General features: G+C 41.1%; 3 protein-coding genes across 4 annotated transcripts; 1 reads left to right on the top strand and 2 right to left on the bottom strand.

Moving 5' to 3' along the window:
• Positions 1-386: 386 nt before the first annotated feature.
• LOC136945435 (acidic mammalian chitinase-like) lies at positions 387-3,696 on the top strand. Of its 2 annotated transcripts, XM_067239246.1 has the most exons (12): positions 387-447; positions 542-568; positions 906-1,110; positions 1,270-1,326; positions 1,443-1,608; positions 1,699-1,823; positions 1,900-2,023; positions 2,131-2,313; positions 2,461-2,577; positions 2,694-2,826; positions 2,968-3,026; positions 3,279-3,598. In XM_067239246.1, exons 1-12 carry the CDS (start codon positions 426-428, stop codon positions 3,480-3,482), a joined length of 1,422 nt encoding a protein of 473 aa, XP_067095347.1. In that variant the 5' UTR covers positions 387-425; the 3' UTR covers positions 3,483-3,598. The 2 variants fall into 2 exon arrangements, with proteins under 2 accessions (XP_067095347.1, XP_067095346.1); XM_067239245.1 differs by having other exon boundaries at positions 2,968-3,696.
• Positions 3,697-3,747: 51 nt separating this feature from the next.
• LOC136945436 (N-fatty-acyl-amino acid synthase/hydrolase PM20D1.2-like) lies at positions 3,748-7,847 on the bottom strand. Its single transcript, XM_067239247.1, has 13 exons — positions 7,615-7,847; positions 7,377-7,463; positions 6,960-7,195; positions 6,785-6,871; positions 6,543-6,676; positions 6,327-6,446; positions 6,014-6,089; positions 5,853-5,914; positions 5,701-5,779; positions 5,543-5,614; positions 5,094-5,259; positions 4,894-4,993; positions 3,748-4,413 (listed from the first exon to the last, which is right to left on the bottom strand). The coding sequence occupies exons 1-13, from the start codon at positions 7,832-7,834 to the stop codon at positions 4,284-4,286; spliced, it is 1,569 nt and encodes a 522-aa protein (XP_067095348.1). The 5' UTR covers positions 7,835-7,847; the 3' UTR covers positions 3,748-4,283.
• A 222-nt stretch (positions 7,848-8,069) lies between these two features.
• lemd1 (LEM domain containing 1) lies at positions 8,070-13,247 on the bottom strand. The gene is made up of 10 exons (XM_067240217.1): positions 12,923-13,247; positions 11,200-11,308; positions 10,946-11,071; positions 10,793-10,857; positions 10,398-10,463; positions 10,128-10,283; positions 9,747-9,845; positions 9,522-9,614; positions 8,972-9,036; positions 8,070-8,846 (listed from the first exon to the last, which is right to left on the bottom strand). Exons 1-10 carry the CDS (start codon positions 13,118-13,120, stop codon positions 8,498-8,500), a joined length of 1,326 nt encoding a protein of 441 aa, XP_067096318.1. The 5' UTR covers positions 13,121-13,247; the 3' UTR covers positions 8,070-8,497.
• Positions 13,248-16,465: the final 3,218 nt, after the last annotated feature.

Consider the following 16,465-nt stretch of genomic DNA (forward strand, 5'->3'; position numbering starts at 1 on the left):
CCGTGGCCACGAAATCCTAATCTGTGGCCACGAAATGCTAATGCAAACCATGAAAAAAATATTCATGACAGTTTGCGTTTGCAGATTACTTGGAGGACCCCCCCACCCAAAAAAAAAATATATATATATATATTGCAGATCTACACGAAACACACAAAATACCTATTTTGGATCAAAAACGGCGAATTTTGCCGAAAGGTGACGAGTTTGCACCCCTGTATAAATGTAAACAATTTTTATCTTGTTGACAGATTTGGTGACGAAGTTCCTATTGTTGGTGACCCCCTCCCTTGCAGACCAGCGTCCTATCAATTGTCGCTGTTTGTGGGTGGGGTTGTGACAGCAGAAAGCATCCTATTTCCCTTTTTTTCTTATTTATAAGCGATGTTCCCCTCACGCCTCCATAATGTTCGAACCCACACATCATGAGATTTCTCACTCTAGCAGGTAGGCTATCTATAATTATTTTGATTGACATATTTTATGTTTTGTTTGCTTAATTATTTAGCAAAACGAATGACTTTTGACCTTGTTTTCGAAGGTTTGTTCCTGACCTTGTGCCACATAGGTAGGTTTACTCTCTTGCCAAATTATTTCTGGCTAGACCTAAATCTGTAGTTTTTAACTTGGTGTTGTGTTAATCGAATAAGTGTCACAGTCACTCCTTTTGAGTGATGTTTTGAATAGTTGAGCGGTGCAACTAAATCCTGACAATAGTATGTTACAAATGTATTTGTAAGCTATCATATACTGTTGCTATGGCAAATACATTTATTAGGCAGCATCTTGAATTGAGGCCTATTTTAGGATGATTTTTTTTTTCTTATGATATTGTAAAACTGGATTTACAGGTTGTTGCTAAAAATAGCTGTCCCGGAATGTTAAGACATTCTTTCTGTGTCTAGGTACTTCCTCTCAACTTGTGTGCTACTTCACCAACTGGTCCCAGTACAGACCTGGTGCAGGAAAGTACACGCCTGATAATGTTGACCCACACCTGTGCACACACCTGATTTATGCTTTTTCTGTCATCAACCCGGCTAACGAACTTGTCACTTACGAATGGAACGATGAGACTCTCTACAAGTCCTTCAATGCACTCAAAGACAGGTTGGCATCTTCTTTCACATACAGAGAAGTTGAATTAGGCTCATAATAAGCTGCATTGTGTGGAGTTAAAGTTGTTTGTTTTCTTATGACTTATTTGGTTTAGCAAACCAAATGTAACCAGACCCAAATCAAAACAATTGTAATTGTGTGGTCCAACAGAAATGCTGGTCTCAAAACACTTCTGGCAGTTGGTGGATGGAACTTCGGCACTCAACAGTAGGACATTTCACTTTCTCATTTACATAAATAACAAATAACAATAGGTTTAACTGTTCTACTCCTTTTTAACGTGATTCATACTTTTCTATTTTTATGATCACTTTTCCAATTAGGTTCAGTATGATGGTGTCGACCCCAGCCAACAGACAGAAGTTCATCCAGTCCTCCATCAGCTTCCTGAGGAAACATGGTTTTGATGGTTTGGATCTGGACTGGGAGTACCCTGGAGCTCGAGGGAGCCCCCCAGGAGACAAGCAGAGATTCACACTGCTGTGTCAGGTCTGAAATACAGCAGAATAGAATAGATTAACAAATTAACTATACATGGTACATAGTAATACAATGTGGCCACTCCACTTGGTTGTTTAGGAGCTCCTAAAGGCCTATGAGGCAGAGGGCACTATGACAGGACAGCCCAGACTGATGGTCACCGCAGCGGTGGCTGCTGGAAAAGGAACCATTGATGCTGGTTATGAAATAGCAGAAATTGCAAAGTAAGTGTGATTAACTAAAAAAATACACATTTGACTTGAAAAGGCCAGTGAAAAGTGTGACATCTTTTTAAAACAGGTATTTAGACTTCATTAGTGTGATGACCTATGATTTTCACGGCAACTGGGAGAGTGTAACAGGACACAACAGCCCCCTTTACCAGGGTTCCCATGACACAGGAGATCTAATCTTCTTTAACACAGTGAGAACCAAGATTTATGTTAACATCTTTTCATGAATGCTTGTTTAATGAAAAAGACTATCATATATATTTTTTTTACACTTACTATTTCTTTTTATCTCTCTCAGGATTTTGCCATGAAGTACTGGCGAGACCAAGGAGTCCCTGTGGAAAAGCTGAGAATGGGCTTTGCTACCTACGGGCGGACATTTAGCCTTGCGTCTGGGGCCAGTGGTGTTGGAGTCCCAACCAGCGGTCCTGCTGCAGCTGGAATGTTCACCAGGGAGGCTGGCTTCTGGTCCTACTATGAGGTTCACATCAATAACATGTTTTAAGTCACTGGCTCTGGAAATATTTACTACCCACAGATACACTTCACATTAAAACAACTCTAACTGAAAGGGTGACCCTTGTTGGTGAAATATAATACAAGGTGACCTGACTTCTTTGTGTTTCAGATCTGCACGTTCCTTCCGGGAAGCACTATCCATTGGATTGATAGCCAGAAGGTTCCCTATGCTACTAAAAGAAATGAGTGGGTGGGATTTGACAACAAAGAGAGCTTTGAGACCAAGGTACTATATGTTGTCCCGTAACAGCAGTATGAAGGGTAAAGTGATACTACAATTAACCAGAGCTGTACAGTACATTAATCAGTCTTCCCTCCTGTTTTTGCTCATTTTCTCTGAAGGTTCGTTACATGAAAGACAACCAGTTTGGAGGAGCTTTTGTCTGGGCTCTGGACCTTGATGACTTTACTGGACAGTTCTGTGGACAGGGGAACTATCCCCTCATCAGGCATCTCAAGGGACTCCTTGATACTGGTAAAGCACATTCTGTAGAACATTCATATCTTGAACATCTTATGGTTCTTCAGTCATGAAGATTCATGATACTCTTGGTATCTTGAATAATTATTATTTAATTACACTTATAAGTACAACTTTTTACAAATGTTTTCCTAGGAGTCCCTCCACTGCAATCTACAACCACCCTAAAGCCAGGGGCACAGACTCCAGACAAGGCAACTGCTACCAGTAAGCCAGGGGCACAGACTCCAGACAAGGCAACTGCTACCAGTAAGCCAGGGGCACAGACTCCAGACAAGACAACTGCTACCAGTAAGCCAGGGGCACAGACTCCAGACAAGGCAACTGCTACCAGTAAGCCAGGGGCACAGACTCCAGACAAGGCAACTGCTACCAGTAAGCCAGGGGCACAGACTCCAGACAAGGCAACTGCTACCAGTAAGCCAGGGGCACAGACTCCAGACAAGGCAACTGCTACCAGTAAGCCAGGGGCACAGACTCCAGACAAGGCATTAAGCGGGGAATTCTGTGTGGGCCGGCCTGGTGGGCTGTATCCAAAGCCTGATGCTCCAGGGTCTTTCTACCAATGTGCCAACGACATCACCTGGGTTCAAAACTGCCCGGCTGGCCTTGTCTTTGATGACAGCTGTAAGTGTTGCAATTGGCCTTAAACTTGAACACAATTTCTTTTACAACATGGAGCCTAAGCCGCAATAGTCAGCATTGTTACACCTATCTGTATTTGTCCTATGCTCTTTAAAATTGTTACTTTTGCTATTATTGACAACAGCTTTATTTTTACTTTTTAAGCTTCATATTACTCCTGAATTACGTATTTGTATTTGATTGGCATGTGAATACAATAAAAACATAGTTCTTTGCTTCAAAATGGTCAATGGTCAATACCGTTTCTACAACCATGAATTCAACCAAATTCAAGATCATTTTTATTTGATTGTCCAGCATTTCCACTTCAATACAACTGATTGCAAAGGCAGTCTTATCACAATTCAAGTGATTCCTTTAAAACCAAATCATCCATTATTACATAGCAAGTCATATCTGTGATACTTATTAAGAAGAACTATTAACAAAAATTACAACTATTTGTAATCCTCGAAATACAATAGATTGAATAATTAAGCACTTTCATGTTTATCTCAACTTTGAAATTGCTGTAGTACAATTCCGCAGCAGGATGCTCATCTAAAAATACAATACAGTTCTCTTTCTCAAACACTAAATTATTAAATAGTCAAATGTAAACATCAATTCGCCCCTCGATTTCAAGTTTTATATTCAAAATGATATTGTGCCAATTAACAAAGCTGCCAATTGCTAAATCAAAATCCACATACAAAGAATCTGATTAGGAGAAATGCAGGCAAACCTAATTATTAGATTGACACAATTCATCCATGGTGCAGGCTAGGCCTGCAGACCTACTCTCTGAACCCATAATGCTATCCCCTTTACAACTCATGACTAGTGCTATGAGGAGGAGGTAGCTTCCTAATGTCACAGTTCTGGATCAGGTTGAAGAAAAACATTACCAGCTCCTCATAGTTCTTTTTGGAAATCCTCTCATTGATACCATGAAACCTGGAAATGTAAATAAAGATAAACAGACACATACTTAATAGATACTTAATAGTTCACTCAGAATTACAATGTCTGCATTGCAGAACCAGGGCATACTACTCAGGGTGATCGACAAGTTAACAGCTGAGTGGGACCTGACCAGGAACCAGTCAGGGCCCAGCTACAGTCCCTCCAGTATGCAGTGTGTTGAAGGGTGACAAAGTCTGTATGGCGCAACAAAGTCACATGGTTTGGTCGTAAGACCGAGGTAGTCTCATGATCAACTAACGAGAATGGCCTTTTGTACTACAAACACCGCCTTCATCATGCAATTGACAGATATTGTATTGTATCTCTTGAGATTACATTGGTGAACATTGTAACTACAGCTATGTTTTCTGCAGAAATGTGAAATGCTTTCTGTGTCTGCCTCATGCAGAAACAGCATCTTCTATACGATAAGCAGTAATGAACTTATATGTTAATAATCAATTGGCCTACCTCTGAGCATCACCTGGTTTGAACCAGGTAGGTGAAAAGCGATATATGTCCTTGGTCAGCTCAGTGTAGTGACGACTGTCTGTGTTCCCAATACAGATACCTGCACATAGACAAAACTAAGATGAGCCACATGAACCTGCCATAATGTAAACAACCAGTCTATTCAACTATTAAAAGCACAAGATAAATAACTTTCTTACCAGGGGCAACGGTGACTTGGGGAAACATGTCCATCACAGTTTTCTTGAGGATTTGAAACCCAAAGGAGGTTTCATCAGAGGAGCTGACACGCACAGGGTCAAAGCCATGCACAAGCTCCATCTTCACCCTCGCATCCCCCACTGTCCACTGAATCAGCTCCAAAATCTGGAAAGGCAGGGAATGACAATGGCACATTACCCTTCATGTTAGAATAACAGAAAGGTTTACCTAAATTGAACATCATAGAAACTTGCTGATGAAAATGTTCATTACATTGACGTAGAAGTCTGACATACAAATACAAACCATAACGGTATAATAAGGAAGATCAATTCCACAATTTGCACATAAAAGAAAAATACAGTGACACATTATTTATACAGCACCTTTACAGATATGGAAAGTGATAAAAAGAAGTCCTTTACTGTAGAGCTGGTAACATCCATACCTCTTGTAAGGACTGTGAGGAATGGATGCGCAGATTTACGTAGGCTTCAGCTTGGGAGGGTAGAACATTCACCTGAAGATTTTAGAATATTCAGGCTGTAAAATAACTGCTCTATCCAGGAAAACATACTTACGTGATCCTTAATTCTCGTATCACACCTTAACCCCTGAGTTGAACATGGTGACAGCAGTGGTTGTCCTGACAAAAGCATTGGTGTCTGGTCTTCTCTCCATAAATCTGCAAGATCAATTAACACTTGTATAATGATGAACATGTTGATGAAACAAGCAGGATAAATTGAAGTTATTACCTGCCGATGATGGGAGAAAACAGCCACATATTTGACATGATAAATTTCAGCGGGAAGTCAAACTGTCAAAAACAAAGAGTAAGGAATGATAAAATATGCCGTCGAGACCTAATCGTTGAACTCCTCCTATCTACTCTAGCTAATCTACTTATCAGTCTCACCTTGTGGGCCAGTTGTTCAAAAGTGTCACGCTCAGGGCCGAGACCAAACATCCTGGGCATGGGGTTTTCCTCCAATCTTAGGACACATCACAGGATTTAAATAAAAGAACTGGATTTATGGTAAATACAGCAACATCTTATTACAAAGCAATGGCATTTAACTGTTGCCTTGCCAGCGGGACAAAATGGTATGTTGAGGATGAGGTAGTGAGAGGACAGAAGCCATGTACAAAATATTGTTTAGGGTTGGCAGGTAATGTTTTGCTTCTCTTAACTGAGGCCTGTGAGCAGTGTTATACGCTCTCTCACTAACCTTCTGATGGCTGCAGCCAAGATGCCAATGCTGCTCTCCCTGGGGGGCATGGAGGAATGTCCCGGGACTGTGAACACACTCAGCTTCACTGTAGCCTGTCCCTTCTCACTGATGCCAATCCTGCAACACACCAACACACCCATCATTATACATTCTGCTTTGAAGCCCAATGTGTACATATTTTGTCAACGTTTTTTTCTATTACTAGATCCTCACAGAGCAGCAGGCCCCCTCAGACCACTAATGACCCCATCCAACACAGCCAGGCCCTCATCCAGGACAAACGCCAGCTGCACCCCACGCTTCTTTAGCACACGCACTATGTTCATAGCACCCTGGTATCCATAAACCTACAAAGGTGTTGAATGGAAAAACTATTATAACATAAAACGATCAAGTTGACAGATGACTGTATGTCTACAGTATACAGTAGTAGGCCTGATTGATAGACTACATACCTCTTCATCATGACCCAGACCAATGTAGAAACCCCTACGTGGTGCATAACCTTTCATCAACAGGTATTCCAGTGCCTGGAGAATCGCCTGAGAAAAGGGAACTCGTGGTTAGATTGAAGGCTTTCATGATGGCCCTGTACATAGTGCAAAACATTGTCATGCAGAAATATGTTACCATGACAGCTTGCTTGTTGTCAATAGTTCCTCTACCATAGATAAACCCATCTATCTCCTTGGCAGAGAATGGCGGAGCTTCCCAGCCATCGCTTTCAAAGGCTGGCACCACATCTATGTGAGCCAGGAGCATGTAGGGCATCAATGCAGGGTTGGAGCCTGGCACCCAGAATAGGTGACTGTAGTTTGCCACTATCTCATGATGAACCAATTTGGAAGAAAACACTGTAGGAAAGACTACATGAGAGATACAACATACTTTAGTAATTCCATTAAACTAACCATAAAGCAAACTACATTGTGTACGCTGTATGAATGACACCTTTAATAGTCACATAACCTACAACTGATGTAACTTGGGTTACCGATAATACAAATCTGGGTTCGTGAAAAAGGAGATGCATTCGATCAGCCCTACCTCTCCTGAGGAGATGGTCGAACTCGCGCAAAGCGCTGGTGTTCAATTGCGTTTCCGTTGTTGACACAGTGGGAATCCTTACCGCCTCTGAAATGAATCGCGTGTGAGCAACAGCTGCTAAATGTGACACTAACTTGCAACATGCAAAAAAGAAAAACTGGCACCCTGCATGTCGCGTTTTGCATCAAACTTCCAAGTCATTCCAAGAACCTGTCAGTGACAAAATCAAATTGTTCACCTTTAAAATGATCAAGAAGCTCCTCTCGATGTTCGCTTATTAAATCCGACGCAATGTTGTTTGTCTTCTCCCAGTGAGCGAGCTGTAGATCTGCATTAACATCCAGCGTCAGTGTCCTTACAGTGGCTATAACGAACAATACTAGTAGAACAAATGACAAGCTAAAAGACACAATCTTTACAAATTTGACAACCCTGAACTTTGTATAATGGTCGGTCATCTTTATCCTGTTCGAGTTCACCCCCAAACAGTAGACAGTAACATAGGCCTAGTATTTCCTATTTCACGCTGCTTTGCAGATAAATTGATACATTATTATTTCAGCGCCACCTGCTGGAGGACGAAAGTTGCAGGAAACACTTGCTCATGTTTTAATTGTTACATCTATTCCCCTGAATCACCCATCCTTTTCCAATTCCATCCCATCCATACAACATATGCGATCCAAGCCCATATGAAACCAACATCTTTATTGAAATACAAACACAACAAACTATTCTTTAAAAAAGACACCAAGTACAAACAAGTAGGTTAAGATAACTCATAAATGTCCTCGGTTCAAATACACCGAAGACATCGTCCCAGTCTTAAACATATTGACATAAAAACATTCAATGCATAAATACCTTCATCACATGAGAATACATTTTGAAGCTCAACCAGTAACATAACTCATGGGATTATGATAAATACATCACAGTACATATTGTTTATTCAAAAACACTGCTGCACTGAACTCTCACTGAACTCTCCAGTACGTTCCCTTCTACATTTCCAGTAACAACGGTGAGGTACTGAGGCAAGGTGAGGTATTTTTGGCTTGCTGTGAGCTGTGACTTGAAGATGATGAAGAGAAGGCTAAACAGGCCAACAGAGTACGGGCCTACTCCTGCCCAGTAAGGGGGTCTAGGACCTGTGTGTCCGCAGGCTCGGCTTTCAGCAACAGTCTCTCCTCAACTCCAGTCTCCAGGCTCACCTCAACATCTCCTGTCTTCAGGCTAAGGTTTTCCAGGAAGGCCCCAAAGGGATTGTCTATACTGTCCTCCCCACAAGCATAGATTAAGTAGAGGAGGCAGACAATGCTGAGGAAGACCACCACTTGGACCCAGCGAGGAACGAGGAAACGCTCCAGCTCCTGTCTCTCCATGGTGGTGGGACTGAGAGGGGTGTCCGGGTACTTGAAGTGGACCGGACGTCCTGCTGCACCCTTTATAGGTCTCCGCCGGGTTGCACTGCAGCAGGGCAGTACAGTTTATAAACATGCCATTAAACCCCTTAGACTTATAAATTGAAGGACAATACAAATGTATTGTAAACAGTAGCCATTTAGTGTAGTCTCATGGGGGAGTGTACTTACACTATACCAGTGGGCGTGGGCTCTGTATCGGGGAATATCTCCATGAGGACATCTGTGACTGGCTCCTGGGGATGACAGAAAAGCGCAGATCAGACACGGAGGGAACAGTGAGAGGACAGACAGCCCTTCCACATCTGAGGTTCTCCAGAGGCAAGCCACGAAATAGAGAGGAGAAGTAAACAACTAAACCAGACACCAGATTCACACCTACACCAGATTCACACCTACAATGTGAAAGAAAGCCAGGTTCATGTTGACCTGACATATGCCCCAGGAGAGTGAAGTGATTAAAAGCATGACAAGAGACAATGGCTAGGCTAATTGAGTGAGTTCATGTGCCTTGATTGGCTGTACGTAAGTGAAGTTTTTGATAGTCATCGACCAGTCCTGGTAAGAGAAGAGAGACACAATAAATCCATATGTAGCTCCCTTCCCAGCCGTGTAACCCACCATCACACTCAACCAGCCCAGGAAATCTCTGCAGTGAATCACCACCAGGTCCTAAGTTTGTTCTGACTAATGGATGACTGATCTGTCTGTGCATACTGACCCTGTGCGACCTTGGCCAAGCTCTCTCCATATCACTCCCACTGTTCCCCCTCTCTCTTTCTGCTCTAGTGGAGAGAGGGCACCGACTCTCAATCTGTGGTTACAGTGAGTAAAAACATTAAGATATTATTCTTAGTCACCGCAGCGGTGAAGATTTACAACCCTCATTCACATTTAGTAGCAATATCTTATGTTACCACCAGGACCAGATAACAGCAGAAAACACACTTCCCTCCTCTACCATCTGAGTGATGCTGAAGGTCTGAGAGGAGGAAGAGGAGGGGTCCTCACGGTTACCAATCAAAACACCACACTGAGGCAATACCTGCAAGGTCCAATGTTAGAGCCGAGACAATAGCCACTACAACTTAGGTACTTCAAAACAAAGTGTCCCACTGCTTGCTCAACCTTTATGCCTCAAGAGAATGGTTTTGCAGCAGTGTAGAGAAGAGGAGAGGACGAAAGAAGGACAGAAAAAGAGAATGCTTCGTCCAGATCTTTTGGAGACAACTAAATACACCCCAGATTAAACTGAGATGTCTACTCTATTGACTAAGAGGAGCACTGAGTAAATAAGCCAGTAAAGAGGATTTAGAGTGTATTCTACCCCTGGTCGTGCTCCTTTAGGCTGGCCCACTGAGGTCTTACTCAGCACCAGGGGCGACAAGGGGGGAGCCCGACCCCACTCCGCACACCACTCCACCACATTTCTTGCATTCCTCCTGGGATTGGATTTCCAGCGTCCCGGCTGCTTCCTAGCTCGCTGGGGTAGCCCCACGTGAATTTCATCAAAGAAGAGAACATCGGTTCCATCATACAATCCCACCATCCTTGTGCATAGTATTAAAAGGTCATGGTCCAAGGAAGTCAAATTTACCAGTCTCGATGACGGTATAAAACACTGGGGGTAAAAAGTGTCACCATTCTGAGAGTTCAACCCTGTCTGGGGAAAATGGGATAACAGAGAACATCATTAAGCACCCCCTCCAAAATCCATAAATGTCTCAAGACAAAAGAGACTGCATTTTTGGCTGCAACCATTATCTTCAGTTCCCATCTATGTTCACCAGATGGCACTGAAAGCAACATTTTGTAGAGAACACTGACGGAAGAGAAAATAAGAAAATTTGATTTACCAGGAAACTACATCCAAAACTAGTGGGTTAACTCATTTGAACCTATTTCGTAATTATACAATAGGTATAAAATAGTAAATCATTCAACACTCATTCAAGATAGTTCATGATAAGCCTTCATAGCTGTCTTTCTTACTTGTCTGTCTTCTTGCTGGTTTTGATCCAAGTGTGATGCTGTCTCTAGTCCTGCTTGTTCTGAAACTGTAAGCCAGAGTAAACAGCCTATGTTAACAAAGCTATACAAGGTATAAGGATGACAGCAGAAATCTGCCATGAATCTTTACCATACCTGATATTTCCTCTTCCTCTTCGCTGTCAGAGTACTGGCCAGTGTCTCCTGTGCCATTCAGCTTTGGTTGACTAGCAGGTTGGAGTAAGCCTTCCAGCTTCCTTTCATACACGGCCCTGGTGGAGGCTATCATTACAGACACAAACATCTGTAAGGCTACTGGAGGAACATGCATGAACAGATACCCTTTCATGACACCAACTCGTACATTTTCAAATAGGGCATCACAGAGTACTATCAATGGATGGGCTCACCAACTATAGGTCCAGCTCTGACTCCATGTTTGAGCAGTGAGGCCTTGAGCTCATCATCGGTCAATCCCTTAGAGTCCAACATTTCTGGGTCTTTTGTCTTTTCCTCTTCCTGGGAGGACAGGAGCTGAACTGGTTATTATGACAAAAGTATTCTAACATGACAAACATAAGGCTATGTATACATATACGTTTATTCTACCATTTAGTTGTCGGCAGGCTTGACTAGTGGATAGCTCAACACGACTTTCTCTGGGCAGCAAAATGGGGTTGACGTTAAGGTTAGGGTTATGCAACAACTGTGAAAAAAGGCAGGCACTTTCCCAAATAAATATGTAGTTGCATGAACCATCTGTCTATCATTGTCCTCATACAACAACGACTGGCCCAAATAATAATTAGTTTGGCAAAATGGATTCTAGTGTGGTTGTGATCTTGCTAATCCAGCCATTTTGCAAGGTTAGGAGGGAAGTGCTGAACTAAACACACAGGAAACTGAAGCCCCCAACTCCAGATTTTCAAGACCACAATGGAGCTTGGTGGTATTGCATTTCCGTTCCGGTCATTTTATTCTATTGAATCCAGTCAACATATTTAAATGTGTTTTTCCCTGTTCTCGAACCTGGCTCAAAGTAATAGCTTTTTCATAGAAGACTTTTTGCTGAAGACCAATTTGTTTTCAACAAACCCGGAATGGGGAAACAAGCATACCATTTTGTTACTTTCTTCAAGGACGGCATAGACAAATTATTACCCAGAAAAAATGTGTGCCACTCAAAATTCTGCACACTATCTACCACGTTCATTCTTTCATTAGAATATATATTGATATTGATGATCTATGCTGCTTTTTTAACAATGAGAAAGAGTTATTGACTCATTTGGTTTTTGAATGTAAAATTGTTAAGAAATATTGGGTGATCTAGCAGACTTTTAAGTCGGTTGGTTTCACATTAAAATATAGCATTTTATTTTATGAAAACTGGACTTTATTTTAAATGTATTGTTAATCTTTTTTTATGGCAAAGTTTTAAATACATATGATTTATATATTTATTAACCCCCTATTGTTTAATGTTTAACGGTTGAATTTGATCGCTTTATATCTTCAAGCCAATATCTGTATTGTACATTATGATTATGATCTTCAATTCCCGTCTCAGTGTAATTTTGTTTGATTATGCGTTTCAATAAAAAAAATAATAATTGCGAGCACCTCTACTGCGCAAGACCGGACGAGTTGCAAGTTATGGCGCTGACCATATTTCGTTTTTAATAGAGCTTTAGGTTGTTATTATTAGTAACAAACTATCTCGGTTTTGAGAGATCCAAGTGACACATAAATGTCCCACTCGCACGTTTTCCATAGAAACATAACGGACGCCATCTTTAATGCTTGGTCTACTTAATTTTAGGTCTATGGCTAGAACCTTCCCTGCCCTCTGCTGTCCACTGCTTTCCAAGATAACTTTAGAGCTGACCTAGCAGTTTGCAAGGGTATCAGTTTGTCTCCAGCAGCTGTTAGTATCCCATGTTGTGCTTGTGCATTAGGCTACCAAATGTGAATACAAATAAAATGTAGACGGATGTATAGTATGTGGCATAGTTGTACTACCATTGTAAATAAACTGCGAGAAAACTAGTCTGCAGCACGAGTCTTTGACTTGACTCAAAACAATCTCAAATCCGGGTCAAACAAACTGGCCAAGAAACTCCAGCAACTCACTCCCACGTCTTGCACCTGGTCGTCGTCCTCATCGCTAGAGAAATCCGCTGCTCTTTTTTGACCAATGTGTGTCAAATAAAGATCCAAATAAACTTGCTTTTTGCTCTCTGCATCAGGCAGCGTAATGTTATTGGCAACTAACTCTGACTTAAGTCTCTGCTTGGAGAACTGAGCGGGGTCCTCCACAAACACTGGCATGACAAGCGCTTTTTAGGACTAAAACGAATCTCGACTGACTTCAAAATGCCAGTTGTCTTTTCCTAAAACTATCTGTCTAGCCACCAAGAAACGGTAGGTGAGCAGCAAGCAGACTACAGTATGCTGTCCTTCCTAGCAAGTAGCAAAGTCTGAATGAAGAACAGCTGCTGCTTACCAGCCGGGGGGCACGCAACATGATCTGACTCAAAATAAATACCCCCCGCCAAATGTAGCTAGTCAGTTGAGTCACTGTAGCTAACAAACAGTTGTTAGCTAGCTAGAGTTACTTATTTAGCACGCAAAACTTAAATACTAATATTGTAACTACCTTACATCATTAGTTAAACTATCGACACAGTTAATTTAGTATACTTAGAATAGACAGCCAATTTGTTGCTCACGATTGATGCTATCTGGCAGCCAGAGGTCTAATTTGCACGTTTAGCTGGCTGGAAAGGTGAGCGAAGGAACAAGACGAGAGGTTACTTTCTCCGTTATTTGTTTTTTGAATGAAGTTGTATGCGTATACGTAGCTACAGTTGGTTTCGTGACAATACATTATTTGATTTGATACAGTAGATAGCAAGTTGGCTACTAATTTTGAAATGAAACCTACCTTGCAATTTTCTGCAGCCTGATTGTCTCGCACAGACTCTCGCGCGCACTGACTCCATCATGATGCATTGTTTGAGTGCTTTTTCACGTTCAATCTTTCATAAGAAAAAAAAGAACATATTATTAGTGGAATATGAACAATATTTGTATAAATAGTTGAATGTTTATTCAGAGGGTAAACCTAGACATCCAACTCCTGCACATCTACACATAATCAATCAGTAGAATACTCCAAAAACACGTAATTCCACGCATAATTCCAACATGCTTTACAGCACATCTTCAAAGATGAACTTCAGTCTAGTGTAGACTCGTGTAGACTCTATACATTCTATAAAATATACCATTGGCTTATGTTGCATTGCCACCCTGTATCCAATGGCTTTAAACCCTACATGACATGTTAGTAAGAAATCACATAGGAATAGAAAGCCATAAAACACAGCAGTAGTTGAAGAGAAAATACCTCACTCAATCAAAATTTATTTTTTGGGATTGTTAGAAAGGCAGCAACATGGTATGCAGTTTGAGAACCAATGATTTCAATAGCAGGAGCTGGAGTGAAGATGAATAACAAGGGCAGGTTGGAAGCAGTGCTCAGGATTTTAAACTCACATCAACATGAATAATTCACCAAAGGAACTGATAGTATTCAACTCAGGTCTGGAAGGAATGAAATGATAGTATCTCATTATACTTCTCTAACTGATTCCTTGGATGAAAAGATTTGTGCTTTTAGCAGAGCAGACTCAAAAACAAGGATTGCTGTTCATCTGATATTCTATCTGTAGTGTATTTCACAAGTCAAATAGAAATAGCATAGTTTTTGATAAAGAAAATGCCTCCATCAATCAGTGTCTTTTAAAAAATATGTAAAATCATTAGTGATGCAATTGAAGTGAGGCAGTTAATGAAAAAGAGATTACGTGCACATTGATATGGATTCAGAAACTGACTTCCTCCTGACTAGGAATCATAGACAAAGGCTTTGAGAGTGAACATAGGCAATAGTCCTTTATCAGTAGTTTTTTATAAGTGTTTTATAACTTGCATGGGCATAATGCTGAATTCAAGCATTTAATATTTACCATGTGCCCAAGGCCTATGCAATCAAATCTGATAAAACAGTTTCAACAACAGTCCTGAAAAACCTTTACTATTTATTTTCTTATGGGCGCAATGTAGACTTTTTATTTTGTCATACCCGCAATTGTGATTCACTGTCAAATGTATGAGGCTAAAACATTGATAACAATGCGGTGTATATTGTACTGGATATTGAAAACACTAGACAAGGCCCTTTTGTTATACCTACATCCTAATAATGGGTAAGATCTTTATAAGTATTTGAACTGTGTTAATCAACTTTTAGGGACAACTGGACCAACCTCAGCCTTACTTTAGTGAGGTGATGTTCTCGTTTATTCTTTTAATTTCAAATAAACATATGAACATCTACTTACTCGTAAGGAACAGGTGCTTAGATCTCTCTAGTGATCTGTACCACTAACACATTTTCACCAGCATGCAGGTCAAAGTTTGTCATCCAGCTGTCTCTGCATAGAAAAGTAGGCTACAAAAGATGAAATAGCAGGATGCTTGGGCACAGGGGTAAAAGGGCAGCTATGGAGGACAGAGGCAGTATTTGTTGACATTGTATCGAGTGCAAAGCTGAGGTATTTGAGGCACGGTGAGGGGAGACCAGGTATTTGTCAGTCAGCGTTCAGAGTTTCATGCTCTTGCTGTGTCTCCAAATCAAACAACAAAAGCCCCATTGAGACAACCTGTTTTTTTCCCCCTCTGAACTAGAGTACAAAGCTTCCTGTAGGGCTGTAACTGTCCATTGCTGATCAGGCCTCCTGTGTCTGCATGAGCCTGCCTCAAATCATTCAGACAAGCACCAAAAGGCTACAAACATATAGGCCTAATATACAACTATGCCAGATCACTTTGAATACATACATTCTGTATTCTTTTGTCTTAAATTGTCTTTTGTTAAAAAAAATTTGCAACTGTTGCATAAGGGTAAAAGGTATATTGTGGTCTATGTGAATGCAAATGAGTTCAGTCTAAATATGTAACTGTCCAGGTCAGGATGGTGGGGTGTTAATGTAACATGAGCACTTCATTTTACCATTTGAACAGTTCACATGAAAAGGAGACATGATAGCATACTGCAGCATACAAAATAATTATTTATTTATAAGATATACCTTCATTGCAATTACAAAATACTGTAAAAAAAAAAGAAGAATTATGTTGCTTCCAGCCTAATACTCATTACTGGTTAGAATATTCCTACTCAGTGAAATAAAAGGCAGAAAACAGACTAACATTTATTAGCACAGCCTAATAAGTCTCCTTTTTCTAGCCACCGTCTTCAAACCCCAGGTTGACAAGCCTCCTCCTATTGAACTCCAGGGAGGCTGCTCTCATGCATAAATTAGCCCAGCCCCTGTGTCAGACACGGGCCAGACGAAAAGGTGAATCTCAGCCACAGGGAGGATTATCTCTAATCCCAAACATCCTACATGCTCTGTCTCTACTGGGAGCCAATTTGAGCCACTTGTCACTCTCCAGATGTGTGTGTGTCACTGAGTTATTTTTTATGTAATCAAATACCAGTGTGGGTATATGTGTGTTAATTATATGAAGCATCATCAAAATTCTATGTGAGACTGTAAATACAGTAGATATTTTATAGACCTCTCTGCGACTACATTGCAGTAA

The sequence above is a fragment of the Osmerus mordax genome, chromosome 7 (genome assembly GCF_038355195.1).
Source record: "Osmerus mordax isolate fOsmMor3 chromosome 7, fOsmMor3.pri, whole genome shotgun sequence".
NCBI classification, from domain to species: domain Eukaryota; kingdom Metazoa; phylum Chordata; class Actinopteri; order Osmeriformes; family Osmeridae; genus Osmerus; species Osmerus mordax.

What these genes read in the sequence shown, in the direction of transcription:
- lemd1 (XM_067240217.1), bottom strand. Translation starts at nt 13,120, where the DNA reads ATGCCAGTGTTTGTGGAGGACCCCGCTCAGTTCTCCAAGCAGAGACTT. An exon ending in ACCAGCAAGAAGACAGACAA is followed by an intron (nt 10,464 to 10,792) that starts GTAAGAAAGACA and finishes CATTTTCCCCAG; the next exon opens with ACAGGGTTGAACTCTCAGAA. An exon ending in TTATACCGTCATCGAGACTG is followed by an intron (nt 10,284 to 10,397) that starts GTAAATTTGACT and finishes GGGCTACCCCAG; the next exon opens with CGAGCTAGGAAGCAGCCGGG.
- LOC136945436 (XM_067239247.1), bottom strand. Translation starts at nt 7,834, where the DNA reads ATGACCGACCATTATACAAAGTTCAGGGTTGTCAAATTTGTAAAGATT. An exon ending in CTGAGGGGGCCTGCTGCTCT is followed by an intron (nt 6,447 to 6,542) that starts GTGAGGATCTAG and finishes GGTGTGTTGCAG; the next exon opens with GATTGGCATCAGTGAGAAGG. An exon ending in TTTTCTCCCATCATCGGCAG is followed by an intron (nt 5,780 to 5,852) that starts GTAATAACTTCA and finishes TTGATCTTGCAG; the next exon opens with ATTTATGGAGAGAAGACCAG.
- LOC136945435 (XM_067239245.1), top strand. Translation starts at nt 426, where the DNA reads ATGAGATTTCTCACTCTAGCAG. An exon ending in GATTCACACTGCTGTGTCAG is followed by an intron (nt 1,609 to 1,698) that starts GTCTGAAATACA and finishes TTGGTTGTTTAG; the next exon opens with GAGCTCCTAAAGGCCTATGA. An exon ending in GCTTCTGGTCCTACTATGAG is followed by an intron (nt 2,314 to 2,460) that starts GTTCACATCAAT and finishes TTTGTGTTTCAG; the next exon opens with ATCTGCACGTTCCTTCCGGG.